Raw genomic sequence first — 20,215 nt, forward strand, 5'->3', positions numbered from 1 at the left:
TAGGAGAGCACACTCACTTGTGTTTCGTAAATTATCTGGGTATTCACATTCTGCTGTACAGAGTAATAGGGCAGGGTTTGTTAATCTTTATATCTTATATCTTTTGATGAAATTCTTCGGAAAAAGACATTTAGCTTTATGGGTAGACTGCACCTTTCATCTAACCCCATTGTAACAACAACATTGTACATTTCAATTCATTCCCAGTGTTTAATATGGAAATTATGGGAGAAGAGGATTTTTTGACTTGTATTTTTTTTTTTGCTATGGATTTTTATGATCTGAAATAAACATATAATAATAATAATGCATAGAGTGTCGTTCACCAACTTACATGCAGGTAAAAAATAATAAGCACACAATCTACAAGAAAAGACTTTCATAAACCAAAATTGGTAATAAATAAAGAAATAATTTATTATTTCTTTCAAAGGAATAATATATTGTACAAAATAGAAAATTAACAAGTGTCATATTGGAACATTCCACAATTCAGAGAAATCTATTAAATACATCAAGGTAACCATAAATTATATCCACCTTTCAGAAAACTAATCCATGTATGAATGCATATAAACCCCTCATTACATCGACTTCTGTCACCTTTCCTTGGCCTTCTGAACCTTGAAGGACCTAATGCCCACAATAACATATATATAAATATACAAGAGCCCCAACTGAATAAAAACCGTAGCAAGAAAACCTTTGCTAACAGTCTGTTGCCAGGATTTTACTCAATTCTTCTAATAAACGTAGTTCTCTGAATTTTCACTTTGCATAAGGTTATTAATAAAACATCTTGTATGTAAACCAGAAAACAACTGGAAAAACTTAGTACTAACTTACACTTGAATAATTGTTGATTTTTGATCACAGCTCACCTTTTATTTAAAACATTTATTTGAATTAAATATACACAGATGCAGGGGTCCTGCTTATTCTGACAGTTAGCCATCTTGCTAACACTATTTTTTTTATGGACAGTAGCATATTCGTCATAATATTCAGTTTTAAGTTTATGTAAACATATATTGCTATTCCCAAACAAAGATATCAATATGTACAATCAGGGGTTGACCAATAGAAACGAAGGAGGAATGAAGGAGATGGTGGATTTGGAACAAAACAATTTGCAGACAAATCACAGAAAAAAATATAGGTAGTTATAAAAAAAAATATCCCACACACACTTGATAGAGAAGAGCAAGCTATTTTTTTTTTAAATACCAAAATCATTGTGTTAAAAAATGTAGCTCAAAACTGTTATGAACAATTATTTGTTGAACCCCCAAAGTTTATAATGGTCATCCCCAATACAAGACCTCTGTAAAAGTGATGAAGTACCCCTACCCATCATTCTTAAATCTTAAAAACTGTTAAATAACCATCTTGTACTAGAATCATTTAATTTGATGGCGTATTTTAATGAACAAGTTAGATTAATATAATGTGTCAAAACACATTTTGTGTATATCAGTATTATTTAAAAAAAAAAAAAAAAAAAGTATATTTGTCATGAATAATTAAGTTATTACACTGAGACAGATTAATTTATTTTTCTGTATGTGTGTATGGGCCGCATTTACACTGGGTTATACATGTTACCATACTGAAGTTCATACAATGAATCCATGTGTCAGAATCAATCTTTTATGAACATTCATAACTTACAATTGAGAAATTTAATTTGAACACAAATATTCTTTTCGTTAGGTTTTAACACATACCTGTCATTGAATACATTTGAATAGTGAATGAATAGATTGAAACAAGAACATAAACCACATGTACATGTACTTAAACCTGACTAAGACAAATACCAATGCACAGTATTGGCTTAGTTTGCACAGATGATTTGCATAAGACCGAGAAATTTAGAAAACATTTCAATATTTACAATGTTTTACTGTGGTATCCAGTGCTGAAATGTCATGATGTGCTCATCTGTTGAGAAATGCCAAACTGCGTGCAGATGAGAAAGACAATAATTTCAAAGTAGTAAGCCTGGTGAGAAATGCCAAACTACGGAGCCTGGTGAGAAATATCAAAGTACTAAGCCTAGTGAGAAATACCAAACTACGGAGCCTGGTGAGAAATATCAAAGTACCAAGCCTGGTGAGAAATGCCAAACTACGGAGCCTGGTGAGAAATACCAAACTACTAAGTCTGGTGAGAAATACCAAACTACGGAGCCTGGTGAGAAATACCAAACTACCAAGCCTGGTGAGAAATATCAAAGTACTAAGCCTGGTGAGAAATACCAAACTACGGAGCCTGGTGAGAAATACCAAACTACTAAGCCTGGTGAGAAATATCAAAGTACTAAGCCTGGTGAGAAATACCAAACTACCAAGCCTGGTGAGAAATATCAAAGTACTAAGCCTGGTGAGAAATACCAAACTACGGAGCCTGGTGAGAAATATCAAAGTACTAAGCCTGGTGAGAAATACCAATCTACGGAGCCTGGTGAGAAATACCAAACAGCTAAGCCTGGTGAGAAATATCAAAGTACTAAGCCTGGTGAGAAATGCCAAACTACGGAGCCTGGTGAGAAATACCAAACTACTAAGTCTGGTGAGAAATACCAAACTACGGAGCCTGGTGAGAAATGTCATGATGTGCTCATCTGTTGAGAATTGCCAAACTGCGTGCAGATGAGAAAGACAATAATTTCAAAGTAGTAAGCCTGGTGAGAAATGCCAAACTACGGAGCCTGGTGAGAAATATCAAAGTACTAAGCCTAGTGAGAAATACCAAACTACGGAGCCTGGTGAGAAATATCAAAGTACCGAGCCTGGTGAGAAATGCCAAACTACGGAGCCTGGTGAGAAATACCAAACTACTAAGTCTGGTGAGAAATACCAAACTACGGAGCCTGGTGAGAAATACCAAACTACCAAGCCTGGTGAGAAATATCAAAGTACTAAGCCTGGTGAGAAATACCAAACTACGGAGCCTGGTGAGAAATACCAAACTACTAAGCCTGGTGAGAAATATCAAAGTACTAAGCCTGGTGAGAAATACCAAACTACCAAGCCTGGTGAGAAATATCAAAGTGCTAAGTCTGGTGAGAAATGCCAAACTACGGAGCCTGGTGAGAAATACCAAACTACCAAGCCTGGTGAGAAATATCAAAGTACTAAGCCTGGTGAGAAATACCAAACTACGGAGCCTGGTGAGAAATATCAAAGTACTAAGCCTGGTGAGAAATACCAAACTACGGAGCCTGGTGAGAAATACCAAACAGCTAAGCCTGGTGAGAAATATCAAAGTACTAAGCCTGGTGAGAAATGCCAAACTACGGAGCCTGGTGAGAAATACCAAACTACTAAGTCTAGTGAGAAATACCAAACTACAGAGCCTGGTGAGAAATATCAAAGTACTAAGTCTGGTGAGAAATACCAAACTACCAAGCCTGGTGAGAAATATCAAAGTACTAAGTCTGGTGAGAAATACCAAACTACCAAGCCAGGTGAGAAATATCAAAGTACTAAGTCTGGTGAGAAATACCAAACTACTAAGTCTGGTGAGAAATACCAAACTACGGAGCCTGGTGAGAAATACCAAACTACTAAGCCTGGTGAGAAATATCAAAGTACTAAGCCTGGTGAGAAATATCAAAGTACTAAGCCTGGTGAGAAATGCCAAACTACTGAGCCTGGTGAGAAATACCAAACTACTAAGTCTGGTGAGAAATACCAAACTACTGAGCCTGGTGAGAAATGCCAAACTACTAAGCCTGGTGAGAAATGCCAAACTACTGAGCCTGGTGAGAAATACCAAACTACTAAGTCTGGTGAGAAATACCAAACTACTGAGCCTGGTGAGAAATGCCAAACCACTGAGCCTGGTGAGAAATACCAAACTACCAAGCCTGGTGAGAAATATCAAACTACTGAGCCTGGTGAGAAATGCCAAACTACTGAGCCTGGTGAGAAATACCAAACTACTAAGTCTGGTGAGAAATACCAAACTACTGAGCCTGGTGAGAAATGCCAAACTACTGAGCCTGGTGAGAAATACCAAACTACCAAGCCTGGTGAGAAATATCAAACTACTATGTCTGGTGAGAAATACCAAACTACCAAGCCTGGTGAGAAATATCAAACTACTGAGCCTGGTGAGAAATATCAAACTACTATGTCTGGTGAGAAATACCAAACTACCAAACCTGGTGAAAAAGTGAAATACTAAATGTCAAAAAACACGAGTAAATACAGTTACTAGCATATGCATATTTATCCATGGTAACCTGTACCAATAGCACCAGTGGACATCTAACACAAAAATCAAGGAATATACAGTAGTGTATATCACTTATACACCATTCCATGGGCCTATCTTGAAAATTTACATCAGGTTTTGAGTTTCCAGATTTTTTTCTCAGATTTATCTATTATGATAATTGCACATATCTTATTGGATCAGATTTAGCACAGATGGGTGTTTTCAATATCATGAAATCAAAAGATATTAAACACCATTTATACACACATGTACGTTTTAAATGAATGTTGAAAGCATCACAGAATGTGTGTTTGAATTTTGAGTTTTTACACATTTCACATAGAACCAATATCAAACGTGACATGGTACAACTGAATGAAGTAATCCTATAACCAGTAACACTCTTCTATTTTTCAGGTATGCTAGAACTGTTACCCTAGCATTTTAGCTTACGTAGGAAGGTCATTCACACCACCAGAAGATGTAGTATGATGATGAGTCAGTTTATTTTATAGACTGTGCGAAGTTACATTCCCAAATTAGGTTCATTTGTGAGAGAAGTTCTACTTTACCCTATTGCAAATGCATTAGATAGCAATAATAATAGTGATGCAACAAAGTCAATGACATGAATGTATTTTCTCTTGTATGTACAGATGGAATTTGACTTCACAACAGGCTCACAGTCTTCTTCCTAAAGTCCAGCTCCAAAGGATAATTTGAATGCCAGTTCAATAGTGTTCTGAGGTGCTGATTCATGAAAGCAAACATAAACCTCTCTTGGAAATGGCTTCCCGTATATCCTCCTATGTGAAACGAAAACAAGAGAAAACCATGCTTAGATTTTCCACATTTAATAAATTCACGAATTCTTGCAGTTAAGTTTTTGCTACTCAATTGTTTTGAACATTGTAGGTTAGATATTTCAATTTTTACCACAACATCATTTAGGGGTCAAATTTTCACAAAAGTCACATGACTTCCTGTTTTAGAACCCCAGTGACATTTGTGACAATTTGTGATTTTACTTGACCCATGACAACTCAATGTGTTCATTCATCCTCCATCGACTCATCACTCATCATTATACCTTGGCAGAATTCATAAACATGTATTCACTGTCAAACAAAATCAAACATGGTAAATGGAACACAAAGTTGTGTGTTGTGATGCGTTTCAATGTGCGAAGTTGCATGCTTCTCTCAGTTAAGCTATGCAGCGATATAAGACAACAAAACCAAAATTGTCTAAATTTGAAAATTATGCGAGTTGTTGTTACAGGAATGCTGAATGGTCCAGCTAATTGTTGAGCAAATCATTTAATTTAACTGAATTCAAAAATACAGCTTTTCCTAACACAATCATGCACAGGTTTGTAGTGAAGGCCATGATTGGTCTGCTTCAGCTAAACTGTGTGAATCAGAAAATGGTGACAACTCGAGCAGTCTACATTATGTTAAGGCACGGAATGTAAAGATACTTACCCAACAACCCAGTAATTCATGGTAGGTGGCGATTTTTTCTGTTCATTCCAGTTTTCAGGAGTACACTGCATTAATATGCCGTGTTCTTTAACAACCTTAAAGCAATAGTTTCTGTCAAATCTGTTGGTTTGTTGAGTCTTTTTCGACTGTTGAACAACACAAAATAATATCAATAATAGTTTATTGAAAGTAAATCGACATACATTTCATTTTCTATCTTCTTTGCAATACTAGAAGTGAAAAAGACTTGCGCAATAGCCTGTAGTTATTTTTTTTTGAGGAGGTGCGTTGTACCAGTTTTAGTTGTTCAGTGATGAGATTTGAGCATCTGTTGTAAACTTGTCAAAAATTTGACACAAAAACATATGTCGTAGTATATTGTGAAATTTATTATTTACACATCAATGTGAAACTGAATGACTTTAAACCAGATCATGTGAGTAAACCGTGACTACAACTTAAGCAACTACACTAGCACTACTTTCAAACCACCATCACAACCATGCCATTACATTGTACAAACACTCATAACATCAAATGTATGTACTAAATTTTAATGAAATCTATACTAGACCAAAATTGGAATGGCAGAAAAGTCTGATTTTGAAATTTTTAGCACTATAATTGTCACCATTGGATTATGAAATAAATGCATTCCAAGATGTATGATGTTTGTGTGAAGTTTGAATGTCTGAAATAGACAACCAGACACATGGACACACATAACTCAAGTTATAAGTCCCTGTTTTCGGACTTCGACAAAAAGATGACTAACCAGACTGAATACAATTTAAATTCGAATGTCAAACATACCTTAAGTCTCGGCTTTCTTGATTGGTGAAAAACTTGTCTGATACCAAGACAACATTTATGGAAGTTTTTTATGAGTTGTGGATGCACAGTACCCCCTAGTAATGTAACATCTTTATGCGTAGGACAAACAACAACACCCTGACCAATCTCAAGATTAACATAATGAAATAAAGTATTGTCAGCTCCTGATGTCAGTCTGTAAGTATAAAACAGATTATAACTACATGAGAGCACGAGTCTGCATCAGAACAGAATAACTGTTTGACAAGTAAACTAAACTCTCCAAAGATCCAGACCCATTACATGTTGAACAAGTATATTTAGCATGGCTGTTTCTTTTAAAAAAATTACATAATATCTATGATAAATAAACTAATTGCTAATACTAATATGTTGTAAATGTTTTTTTAATATGCATCATACACTGTATTAGCTTCATTATGCCATCTGTACTAAACATTATTGTCTTTTGATTTGCCATTGAAATAAGGGGCAGTACTGACTGGTTATATATTTTTAGGATTTAGCATTTTGGATGAAGTTCCCTCAACTATATTCAGTATTTTTATTCTCAGTGCTGATGACATTGCATTTGGTGTCATTTAAAATAATACCGTATTTGTCTTCAATTAGGCGCCACTTTGTTACACTTTCATGTCATGGTGGCGCTTATTTGTGGTTAAATTTGAGCAACTTTGTTTCAAATGGCGCTTATTTCAAGCACTTCAAGTTCTAGTACCGGTAACTGTGTTACAAGCCATTGTTTTTGCTCCATTCTGGTGATAGATTATTGACAATATTTTACATTACAGTCTGACGCTTAGTCACTGTAGCCTTTATTTTAAATACTGAGTAAATGACCCGTTTTCAGACAGTTTAGAAAGTTATACAACAAATATCATTCTTTAGAAAACATTCACAGTTTGCCGTACAATCAACAGAAAAATAAAACAAACAAATTCAACGCTTAGTAGTCAATGATCACGGTAGCAAAATCCGGTCATGCTGCATTCCACGGTTACGATTATTACTCAGTAGTAGTTATAATAACGTACAAAAAATAAAATGCAAGTAAAATTCAACTTAATTTCATCGTAAGCGAATGATTATGGTCGCATGTAAACGCTCGGCGCGATTCGATGTCTGCCATGCTTCCTGTCTAGGACTTGACCTGGAACGCGTTTTTTGACCTGATAGGTCAAGTCGTTAATTAACCAATCAAAATGCTGGATGATGCCAACGTGATCAAATTACCATAGCTCATTTAAATAATGTATGAACGCAATGCGGAAGTGATTTGCCGATGTTTGCGATATTTTGGCTTTGATTTTGGTGGGAAAAACGGCATGATTTTTTTTTCAAATCAAGAAATTAGTTATTTTTGGAAAGTAAACTGAGCATTTAAAGAATAATTTAACACTGTTTACTGTGACAACAGCGCATTTGAAACAGAACATTTTCGCGTTGTTTTAATTTCGTTTTTATGGACTTACTGCGAAATTAAAAACCACGCTGATATTTTCTACAGTAGACTAAAAAGACATGTTTCAAGAGATTATAGACCGATTTCTTAAAAATTGTTAGAAACAAAACCAATTTTTTTTTTACATAAAAGCCATTCGTACAGTAACAGCGATGGACTTCCGCGATCGCGTCCATCGCTACGAACCGGTAACCGGTAGTCGATCCGCCGGCGCCCAATTCACGATCATTACGTGCCAAAATTTCAACTTTGTCTGGCGCTTAATTGAGGTGTAAAATACAAAGTTTTTGTGGCACTGGCGCCTAATTGAAGGTGGCGCTTAACTGAAGACAAATACGGTAGTATATACATCAACTGTATTACTACCCCGTATTACTACATCAACAACCTACCCCTCACATAAATTACAGAAGTGGTATTAATTGTTGAAATAAGTCATATGGTATTGGCTCTGTTAGTAGCACATGCACTTAAATGACAAAATACTTTAATAATCCAGCAAATAGTCCATGTATGCATCAAAAACAAATGCTCTTCTAATAGAACAAATATGGTAATGATATGGCAATTGCCAAACACAATATAAATACATATATGAATGCAGAACTTACTTGGTAGCCGTATACAGCTCATTAGCTTCTGCTTCATTCAGACCCTTCCTAAGTATTGCCATATTGAATGGATCTGGTATTATTCTATGCTTCTTGGTAGACTGTAAACACAAATAATAATGTACAGAGTGAGAAGTCAACACTCGGAAGACATGGATGATATAGGCGACATGAGCAAATAAGAGTTGCATGTCTCTATAACATATATAACATGGTAGAAAGGGAGAATTCTTAACTGCCATTCGGACTGTAATCACACAGAAACTCAATTTTTTTACTAGCCAATTAAAAAAAACATGTATTACCTTGAATAGTGAACTTCCACTACCGCTACCTCCAGACCCCGCTGATCCAACCGACTCTCTTCGGTTATCATCATTTCTTCGTCTTAAAACGGGCGTAGACTGTTGACTATTCACTGGGGAATATGCGCTGGCATCACTACCTTCATCAGAATCCACTTCATATGCACTGCTTCGTGCTACATTTCTTGATGGTGACCCAGATCGCTTCTTGGGCTTGCCTCCGGAATCTGGAGGAAACAGCTGTTGTTTCTTTGAACTACCTAAAGAACAAATTTAAAGTCTTTATTGTTGAGTGTTTTTAAACATTACTGGCAATGGTTCATGATAATCCAATATACATTAGGACAGTTGTTACACTTCAGCAAATGCTATTAATATTACTGTACCTTTTTGTTGTGGTGTATGAAGCCTACTCAGCATAGGAGAGCCTGGAATTGGTGGAGGGGTACTGGATTCTATTGTATTACTTTTACTTGAAAAGAACCAATCGGCGCATGAAATTGCAGGTACTGGTATATTAGACAACCTACGAAGACAACAACAGTTTACAAATACACATTACTGAATGAATCATTGCTGTAATTTCATTTACTCACAATTATTTCTTAGTATTCCTAACAAACAGCAAAGCAATTGATATTTGTATACACAACCCAAGAACAAAATGACTTAATTGCAGTTATTTTGGTGGTTGCAGAGTTTGAAATATATGTTGTACCAATTGACTGCAATAGTGGTGTTTACAAATCGTATTTCATCTTTGCTCTTGAAATGAGGTTGCTATCAGAAACCATTAAATATTTAATGTGAAGTATTTTCCATTAAGTTTGAGATGCATACCTGACTGGCACAGCTGTCATAATTTTAATGTGTCATATGATAATTCAACAAAGTTTTGCTAAGAATACAACTTGAACTAATTCATTGGATATCTGTACTACATTTGTATTAAAGAACTTTCAACAAAGTTTTGCTAAGAATACAACTTGAACTAATTCATTGGATATCTGTACTACATTTGTATTAAAGAACTTTCAACAATGTTTTGCTAAGAATACAACTTGAACTAATTCATTGGATATCTGTACTACATTTGTATTAAAGAACTTTCAACAAAGTTTGGCTAACAATACAACTTGAACTAATTCATTGGATATCTGTACTACATTTGTATTAAATATGCAAACAAACTTAGATAATTGAATGACTGTAGACTGTCCACATTTTTGTAAAATAAACACCAAATGTACCAAAGACAAATGAAAAGCTGATTTATTACCTGTCCTCACAGCTAGCAGGAATACTGATTGATTCTAAATGAAGTAATGTTGCTTTGGCCTGGTCCACATAGAAAGGATCTGGACTGGGATTACCAACTGCCCTACAAAATACAATGGTACAAACACATGTTTGTAAATATTATAAATGTATAAAAATACAGTCAATTACACATAACCTTTTTTACAACCAGACTTTCTTGCCCAAACTTGTCTGCACTTTTTTCTTATATTTTTCAATATTTCTGGAAATGAACCCTAATTTTGGAGCCACCAGACAAAATTTCGGTAAATTTTCAGTTTTTACCCAAAACATTTTGCTATTTACATCCCAATCTTCATAAGGAAAGTGCAGACTATAAATGGGACTATTTTGAGAATTTGTGATAAAAAGAGGGAACTGGTGGTGAAAAAGATTTAGACAGCAAGTCACTATGACTTTCATGAAATTTATTCACATATAATGTCATGTTAATTTTTTTTAAGTTTGCCGTCAACTGTTGGAAAACACATTTTTGTGAAACAATCTCAAGAAAATATGTTATTTGACTTCATTCCCCATACTGCACTAATAACATGCTGTAGAATACTTTATTTTTGATTGGAAATAATTTTCGCTATCTTTGCTGAAGGAATGGTTCAGTGAAAATAAAATCTATCAAATATATCCTTTTTCCTATATTTAACATTCAACTTGTCAAAAATCAGTGAAAATAAAATACAAAACACCCAAACCAAAACGAAAATAAATTCCAGCTAAAATAAAGTATTTAACAATCAATACGGTGGAAAGACTAAAATGAGAGAACTTACTTCGCTGCACATCCACCTGCTTCAAGTAACATACACAACAAACCATTTTTCTGTACAGAGGACAAACAAATAGGAGAAACAGTATGAGTATAGTATATACAGCCAAACAATATAAAAAACAAAAGTGGCCACTAGATGGCGCTATAACACTACCATTTGCAACATGTGTATAGATTATATCAAAATATACATAGCTTGAAATCACAAATAACACATTGATAATTCATTTATAATCTCTCTCTTTGAACATACCATGCCAACAATAAGTAGAAAGTCTCTTCCATGTGGCTCAGTGTATCCCTCATTTTCAGTTCCACTTTTCCGTTTACGTCTTCTGGTGGGATAGACCTCTTTCCAAATAACTAGCTGGCCGATTCGGGCTTCAGAAGCCAAGGTCAGTAGGGAATGATATCGACAGTAAAGCAACATATCAATGAAATCCTCTTTTGGTAAATGATTAGCTAGTAGGTAACCCTATAATAAAGATAAAGTATTTCAGTAATATTTTACAACACAATGCAGTGACTTGACTGGACATTATTGCCACAGCATTAACATGTTTTGAGACGTACATGGAAACACTTCCATGGGGGTTTAACAGAGTGGTCTTCTCCACACCTGCATTAGTACACTCATTCATTCCTAGAACTTTACAGTTTGAACGCCCAAAATCTGTTGCACTGATTGAAATTGCAAAGAAAACATCTGACAATTATGAAGGGCATGAAGGCAACCAGGTGTGACATCACAGGTAATGACCATGAGTTTTTAAACATGAGTGCTAAAGCTACAGAGCCACACAGAAACTGTACACAAAAATCTGTGATACTTACCCTATGGAATAGACACGTTCCTAGAATAACATAAGGTCTTCTGTCATCGTAGTGATCATCGGACTACAAACAAACAGACATAGATAAAGATTACACCACGCCAAGAGAAAATATTCGGTAGCAATTAACCTTTTCACTACTAGACCTTCTCAAAATTGTTCTGCACTTTTTTCTCGTATTCTTTAATATTTCTGGAAATGAACCAAAATTTTTGAGCGAACAAACAAAATCTTAGCTAATTTTAGGCTATTTTTGTCCCAATCTTGGTGCAGACTATAAACGGGAATATTTTGTTAATTTGTGATGGAAAGAGGGAACAGGTGATGAGAGAGTTAAGAATTGGATTATAATAAATCACTTACCATGTCTGCAAAATCCGTCGCTTCAAGTTCACTAAGACTGCTATCTATTGTCACCTGAGAAATCAAAATAATTTATCATATCAGTTTTTAAAAAAAAAAAATTAAATACACTGTGTATTAGATAAGAACAAATCTTTTAGTTTCAATACTGAGCATACTGAACAGTTATTGCTAATTTTTAATTCATATCTCACCCTGCTATGTATTACACATCACCACTACTCCTATGATTTTATCCAAGTAAAATAAAAATATTCTAAAACTAACTATAAATCATGACTACAGTAATTTGCGAAACATCAGAAAGGTGCTCCATGCTTAACAAACCTTCATTTAGTCCATAAGTATTTTGTGGAAACACCAAAAAAAAAATAAACATAATGACATAACAATTAATATTCACACGATTTGAGTGCAAACTTGTACATGATTCAACTACAAGAACACCCACCTTGACATCATCAGGAAGATCTAACCACCTAACTCCAGGTAACGTATCAAGGAAGGCATAGGTATTGCTATCTAGTAAAGGGGTATGTACATTATCACCAAGTAGAAGTCTTTGGAATAATAGGGAAAATAGGTGGTCCAATTTGGCTTGATATATACTAGGTAAGAAAGTACTGTAGAGGCAATAACAGTGTCAATTAGTAATTTACTGTATAATATGAACATTTTCATTCGAATACATTTGTCTGCACCATGCACTATTGAAAAAAGTTTCTATACGTAAGTTTGTTTCAAGACAATCACAATAATTTGAGCTACTGTATGGCAGAAATAAAGAAAATACACGTTCGTAAATCAGCAATCAATAAACAGTGATCACAGTCAGCTGTGAAGCATATGTGAAGCATTTCAGAAAAGCATCATCAATGCCTGTCTCAATAAAAATACCAGATTTAAACCAACATCACGATGTAGCTTGAGTGAAAGAATTCCTTACTTGTCTAATGATCCATATAACAAAATAAGTAACCTGACCACGTCAGAGACAATGTGGTTTAGTTGCGATACAGAGACTTTATTCGCCGGCACGGCAAGTACCAGTACTTCTGTACCATTTTTATAGTAACCCACGTTCAACAGTTGCTTGTTTATAACAATTGAAGAACTGTAATGAAAATAACAATAGTCAGTGACAATATAAAAAAGAAGTGTTCTTTTTAAAATGGTAACCCAGAGTATTTCTGTCAACAGACAGACTACGTAGCTCATGCTATATTTATGTTTTCTTCACATTAAATGTAATTCATTTATTCTAAGATTATGATCAAATACATTGTCCGACATGTGTATTTAGTGCTCTTTTCAACATTTTAAAGTTAAAAGTGTGACAAGTGTTGCGCAGTGCGTGTTCAAATTTCATGTAAACAAAAAATGTATTTCACATGCATTGTATATGTCTCTATGGGTACCCAATATCGAACATGACATGTTGCAATGATTGTAGAAAGGCATGAACCGAACAAAGGTCTGCTGCAAAAAAATCCAAAAATCCTTTTTTAATAGTTTATTGGCGAAATACCAATTCTTTCAGAGAAAAAGATGACACTTGGAAGCTGCATACATCAACATGTTCAGCATGTTATGAAGCGTAGAAATACCCCAAAAACATTTCCGCGTTTGTCGAATCACACATGTTTTGACACCAATATAATGTTATGACCTTTGTTTGTACTGATTTTTCGTTTGATTTCACGCATAACCCCAATTTCGCAGTGAGTAGAAAATGGCCTATACAATACATATACATTTTTGTATTCAAATCAAAGAATGTCTTCTACCTTGACTTACAGCCAGTTCCAGTAACTAAATACATCTGAGGTAATAATAATAGTTTTGAAAAATGCAAGCAAGCTTTCATTACAAAGACAGACACAACACATGCAGATGATTACATAATTATTACCAAATCACCCTAGTCCCTGTAATTGTCTCCATCATGTCACTGACAGTTAAAAACATTCCTTGTACATCACTCAATTTCCGGGAAGCTTCATTTTCTGGATACTGATACAGAACCTCCTACAAATCAAATCAAGTACATGGCAAATTAATGTAGTCACACCTACACATTGTCAGTTAATTCTCAACCTATATCATAGTATCACAGCAAAGAAAACAGAAACAGTACAGTATTTATTCCATCAGTAGTGTGTGAACATACATGTAAGTAAATTACAGACTGTAAAATTCTTTATTTTCGCTTGGAATTATTTTTCGCTATTTTCGCTGAAGGAATGATTCTATGAAAATAAAACCCAGTGAATATACCTTTTTCCCTATATTTCACATTCAACTTGCCAAAAATCAGTGAAAATAAATTTCAGCTGAAATAAAGTATTTTACAATAGGTAAAATAATTAACATTTGGAAGATTTAGAAAACAACAAATGCAATTCTTTGGTTTATATGTGTTTCTAATGAAGATGCACTTCTAGTTGAGTAAATATGACACTTTAATGATCAAGTTTTGATTTGACTATAATTTTGAACTGTGTAGAATACATGTATAGAGCATTCCAATAAGACATGACTGATGAAAACAAAGTTGCTGGATTGCAGAATATCATTCACTGAGAAGTTGGTTTAGCTGTGCAATCCTTTATTACGTCGAATACTGCAAAATTGCAGATGGCTACATATCAAAAGAATAGCACTGCTATGAGCAGACTTCTTTTCACCCATCCATGTGAATGATTGGGACAGAGTCGACACATGTCGAAAACAACTAAATCTCAGTCCCGATAGATGCTCATGACCGAAACTTGGCACGTGCCAAGATTTGCTTGGCACAAACCAAAATCACGCCCTTTGAGTGGGTCCCGACTAATGTGAATGCAACTGCTGCAATCCTTCTACAAACACAAAGGAATAACAAAATTTGGTGTGTGCTCATAACGTGAAAGTAGCATTTGGTACATGTGTTTATATGATAAAGATGCATGCAGGTTGTTCTTTGAATAACAGTAAAATGTTAAAACATCTGAACAACTTTCCCTTGTATTAAGTAATAAAAAAAAAAAATTAAAGCTGCAAGCAGCATCACAGGGGCCCAAGTATACATGCCATAAATAATGTCAAATGATACACATGATACACAATTAGTTTGAATGATTAGTACCATGAGGTCGAAATGCAGTTGGTTCCATATATTTATTTGAGATATAAAGGTTATTAATATATGGTCATCTGTTATTTTAATCAAATCTCTTGTTCAACATAGTCATGATAACACAGGATTCATCTTCCTAACTGCAACAGTGTTTGAGATACAACGATTATGCATATTAATGAGCTCACATGACCATATATGGTCATCTGTTATTTTATTCAAATCTCTTGTTTAACATCATCATAATAACACAGGTTTCATCTTCCTACCTGCAACAGTGCTTGAGATAGAACAGTTATGCATATTAATGAGTTCACATGACCATATATGGTCATATGTTATTTTAATCAAATCTCAGGTTCACTGTTGTCATGATAACACAGGAATCATCTTCTTACCTGCAACAGTGCTTGAGATATAACAGTTATGCATATTAATGAGTTCGCATGACCATATATGGTAATCTGTTATTTTAATGAAATTGCTTGTTCACTGTTGTCATGATAACACAGGAATCATCTTCCTAACTGCAACAGTGCTTGAGATATAGCAGCTATGCATATTAATGAGGTTAGAAGCCCCCCACCCCATGGGCGCGTAGCCACATGACCTAGCCATATGCCATTCAGGGGAAAGAATGCATCTAAAGAGTAGAATACACATACAAAATTTTATTCCAATCGGACTAATACAAAACATGTAGTTGCATAATTTCTATTTTCACAAAATCCAAGATGGCGGACAAACCACGTGACTGATCAAAATAATATTATTTTTCTCGTATGGAGCTAAGGCCAGGCATGGTAAATATACAAACATCTCGTAGATTCGTTGACTCACCTCTGAGAAACAAATGCCCAAACTTTTAATCAATTTTGCTTAATATCCAAGATGGCGGCCAAACCATGTGACTGATCTGACATTTTTTTTAGGTTTCTGAAAGGGTTAGTTAGAGACATGCCATGACGCAATATTTGAGATAATTGCTCAAGTGCGGCATGAGTAAAAAACTACTTCCTGTTGAGAACAAACCCAAAATGGCGGCCAAACCACGTGACCAATCATAATGAATTTCTCAAATCTAAATCTGCTCTATATGTAGAAGCTAAATACTGTATATGAGAACATTTTACTTGGCGGTTCTGAAGAAGAAGATTTTTAAGTGTTTTTTGCCGTTTTTAGGAAAAACAAAATGGCGGAAAAAGTCACGTGACCGCTAAAGTTTTTATTTCTGATATTTATTACACATGAGTTGTACTATATACCATAAAAAAATCTAGACGCCTAGACCCTCAGAAAGTGGTCAAACAGCCACTTCCGGTTTTATTTCAATCCAATATGGCTGCCAAACTAATTGGCCAATCAAAATTCTGAAAGCATGTTGCACCAGTTCACATTAGGGACTATCAGTATAGAGCATTATCAGACCATTCCGTTCAGCGGTTTTCTCAAACGGCTTGACGAAAAAAGTTACGGAAGAAAGAAGAAAGAAGAAGAAAAAACCGAACAATAAGAATAGGGGCCACGCCCTACAGGCTTGGGCCCCTAAATATTTAATTTGACTTCCCTTAGGAAAAGTTACAAAGTTACTCAAGGCTACATTTTCTTCACAAATAAGAACTGACCTTGTTTTCATTTGTAGTCTCTAGAGTATTACCAGCTATTGATAAGTACATAACTACATGTGGTGTTTTCTGTAGTGAAGTGGTGATCTCTTTCAATTTTTCCCCACTAACCAGTTTAACCAGGCTTCCATTGGGCAGAATTCTCCTTGGTTGTAAAATAAACCGATCTTTAGGAAGAACTTGCTTTTCAATATGAAGTTTCACCTGATATAAGAATAAAAGTTTAAAAACAAATTGAAAGCAACTTGAAATTGTCTGAAAATCGTACAGTGGTTGTTAGTGTTAACCTGTACTGCCTGACTACAGTATTCTTGGGATACCCTTATTATTATACATATCTTTCAGTGTGTAGTGATGATTTAGTAAAATATAACACCTCAAAAATGCCAGTGAAAAATATCACCATCTCCTTGCGTTCAGTCATGTGAGTCTATTTCACTCACACACTGCGTCCAATCTAAATGAAGAAGAGTGGTCAAACATGATGCACATTTTCAAAATATTTGAATGTTTTGTAGAGGGTAGTACACTCATAGACCATATTGCAATTCCAAATTTTAGTACAATGTGAGATAGTTTTGTCAGGTAGTATGAGCGGGCACTTTTCAGGGTTCTCCCCATGGCATTATAGAGTAGTGGTTCCAAACTGTTTAATTTTGAATAAACAATAGAACATAAGCATAACAATAAAAGGTGACTAACATATTTTATTGTCATGCAAAATGAAAATACTCAAGAGGAAACCGCTATTTGTGATTGTTGGAATTGTGCTTGATCACAGTTCGACTCTTCCACTCTCCCACTATGAGAACGTCCTTGTGGACAGTTTGCATATGAAGACATCTTGCATACAATGTATTCGAACTAATTGTAGTTTAGTTAGGTACATGTATCAAAGTAATCACCCAGGGTGTGCTAACATTGCCAAGCAAAGAGTCTAGAAAATACTCTAATCAAAGCGAGTATACATACTATACCGGTATTTAAACAGACAATGATATACATTTACACAAAGTAAACAGAAGCAGTTGTGAGTTCAACAGGAATAAACTGGTAAAACCTCGAATAATACATTAAGACGCATTGTACAAGAACAAACTATCATCACTATATCTTTTATGGGCATAGCTTCTGAGCAGTATTTACCAGTAAATAGCATTGTGCAAGCAAGTCAACAAATGCCTATTGAACTGTTCGACACTACAACAATAACCCTTACAGTGATGTGTTCTATTGAAACAAACAATAGGAAACACACACGGCTGAATAGGGTACTAGTTGCGTAGAGCTGGTAGAGCAGATACAACAATGCTCAATGACTGGTGTTTTAAAAAAAAACACTTTGAGCATAAAAAAATGCTGCTATTTCAATGGATAAGCAACTGCCAGAATATTTTGTGTCTGTATATATATGAACAGATATTCATGTGACCACTCAAATGTGTTGACAGCCGAGACAAAACTGATGAATCAGCTTGTAACTCTTCTTCAGTCTGATTAAACCACAACAAACATCAAGGACATGTACATGTACTAACATATTTGTTAGGTATCAGCTTTGACAACTGGTACGTTGCAACAACCGCCCATGGGTGTTTAGAATACTATGTTTAGAAAAGTATGTAGTGTTTCCATGTACAGTACGGGCAGTGACAAATCTGATTAAAATAAGAATCTAGTTTGAGCTTTTTCATTATATTTTTTATTTTTCATGTATTTTATTTTATTTTGTTTATTTTATTTTAGAGTTTTCATGATTACTAAAACTTTAAATCATGGACACTGATATGTACATTAGTAATAAATATGAAATTATTATATTTATTTCTGTCATGAATAAATAAGAACTCAAATAAAATAAATTTCTGATTCTAACATTTGCATTTGAGTTGGGGAGCACTACTGATAAACCCATTCAAAGAAAGTTTTCATCATCACATGATAATAGTTTTGTACTATGATACCACAATTATTGGAGGTGATCATCTTCCACCAATATTTATATTTTTTCCCAATAAGTTATTGTTAATTGTCTGCCACTCATGGTGTTACAATGTATATGTAGTTTTATTAGCTGTCACTTTTAAATGTGTGAATCTGACTGAATAAGTTTATACCAGAATAATACTAGTTGGGTCAATTGATTGCTTACCTCTAAAGGACCTACAATTGCAGAAAGTACTCTGTTGAAATTATCATAATTTAGGGGTATTCCATTAATTGCAACCACACAATCACCTGAAATACAGACATACATCAGATTAAGTAAGAAAACAAAGATGACACAATCATCAATCTGAATAATATGAACATAGCATTATGATGGATATTTTACACACGCCAGTAGTTCAGAAAGAGGGGCTAGAACAAGTGTAGCAATCCTTCAGTACACACAGCTTTTACACTGCACTCGTATACATGTATCTATGACAACACATAAAAATTCAAGACATGCATAGAAAAAAGTCAAACTTACCAATACTTATTTGACCAGACTTCATAGCCACACCAGTTGGTAGGAGTCCCCGAACCATTATTTTATCACCATTCTTAAAGTCATTTTTCCTGGCTGGAGAACTGAGAGGAGAGTATCTTGACTTGATGGAGAATCTACCTGGTATTATTCCAAACAAAGCTTCCAAACGACTCTGTGCTACTGTATGATTAATATCCGGACTCAAAAACAACAACACTTCTCTCAAGTCACCATTGTCAGTGTTTTTATCAGGAGTTCCGTACACTAAATTATACTGCGAAGTTTTCAAGTCAGGTTCTGAAAGACTGACATGCAATTTGCCATTGTCGCCCTTCCTGCCTTTTATTATTTTTTTAAGTTTATGCAAACCTCTCTTCTCTTTACCCTTTCCATTTAGTGTGTGCTCACTGTTAAATTCATTGTCCACAGCTACTTTTTTAGGAGATGGCGGTTCCTCGCCCTGTTCCACGTAAAACACATCTCCTTTGTCTTGCACAGCACCAGCCCAGGCAGGTTCAAGACCACTGGAAAAATAAATAGAAACAGCAACATACATCAAGATTTTGTTTAAAACTAGTATGGGTGCTACAGTGTACGTGTAAGTTATGTTATTCCAAGTGTACTCCATTGGACTCAGCCACAAGTTTACAGGGTTCCTCCTGGGCATCATAGAATCAGGGTTCCCAACAGGGATAAACAATAAAGCAAGTTTAGCATGATAATGAACATTACAATAGAGATGATTAACATACATTATTGTTATGTAAACTAACTGATACTCTGTGCTA

At 34.9% G+C, this 20,215-nt stretch overlaps 1 protein-coding gene across 3 annotated transcripts in view; it reads right to left on the reverse strand.

The window, feature by feature from the left end:
* Positions 1-392: 392 nt before the first annotated feature.
* Positions 393-20,215, reverse strand: part of LOC102801935 (protein inturned-like) — a 65,441-nt gene continuing 45,618 nt past the window's right edge. For all 3 annotated transcript variants that reach the window (XM_085497666.1, XM_006814844.3, XM_085497667.1), the window contains 17 exons: positions 19,428-19,951; positions 19,104-19,189; positions 16,952-17,155; positions 14,121-14,236; positions 13,155-13,322; positions 12,660-12,831; positions 12,209-12,262; positions 11,847-11,909; positions 11,266-11,487; positions 11,014-11,063; positions 10,203-10,304; positions 9,310-9,449; positions 8,924-9,183; positions 8,619-8,719; positions 6,525-6,720; positions 5,712-5,857; positions 393-5,033 (listed from right to left, as the gene is read on the reverse strand). In XM_085497666.1, coding sequence (XP_085353792.1) covers positions 4,922-5,033; positions 5,712-5,857; positions 6,525-6,720; positions 8,619-8,719; positions 8,924-9,183; positions 9,310-9,449; positions 10,203-10,304; positions 11,014-11,063; positions 11,266-11,487; positions 11,847-11,909; positions 12,209-12,262; positions 12,660-12,831; positions 13,155-13,322; positions 14,121-14,236; positions 16,952-17,155; positions 19,104-19,189; positions 19,428-19,951 — 2,716 coding nt within the window. In that variant the 3' untranslated portion in view covers positions 393-4,921. The remainder of the gene's footprint in view (positions 5,034-5,711; positions 5,858-6,524; positions 6,721-8,618; positions 8,720-8,923; positions 9,184-9,309; positions 9,450-10,202; positions 10,305-11,013; positions 11,064-11,265; positions 11,488-11,846; positions 11,910-12,208; positions 12,263-12,659; positions 12,832-13,154; positions 13,323-14,120; positions 14,237-16,951; positions 17,156-19,103; positions 19,190-19,427; positions 19,952-20,215) is intronic.

Source organism: Saccoglossus kowalevskii, chromosome 4 (assembly GCF_978046115.1).
Source record: "Saccoglossus kowalevskii chromosome 4, keSacKowa6.1, whole genome shotgun sequence".
Taxonomy (NCBI): domain Eukaryota; kingdom Metazoa; phylum Hemichordata; class Enteropneusta; family Harrimaniidae; genus Saccoglossus; species Saccoglossus kowalevskii.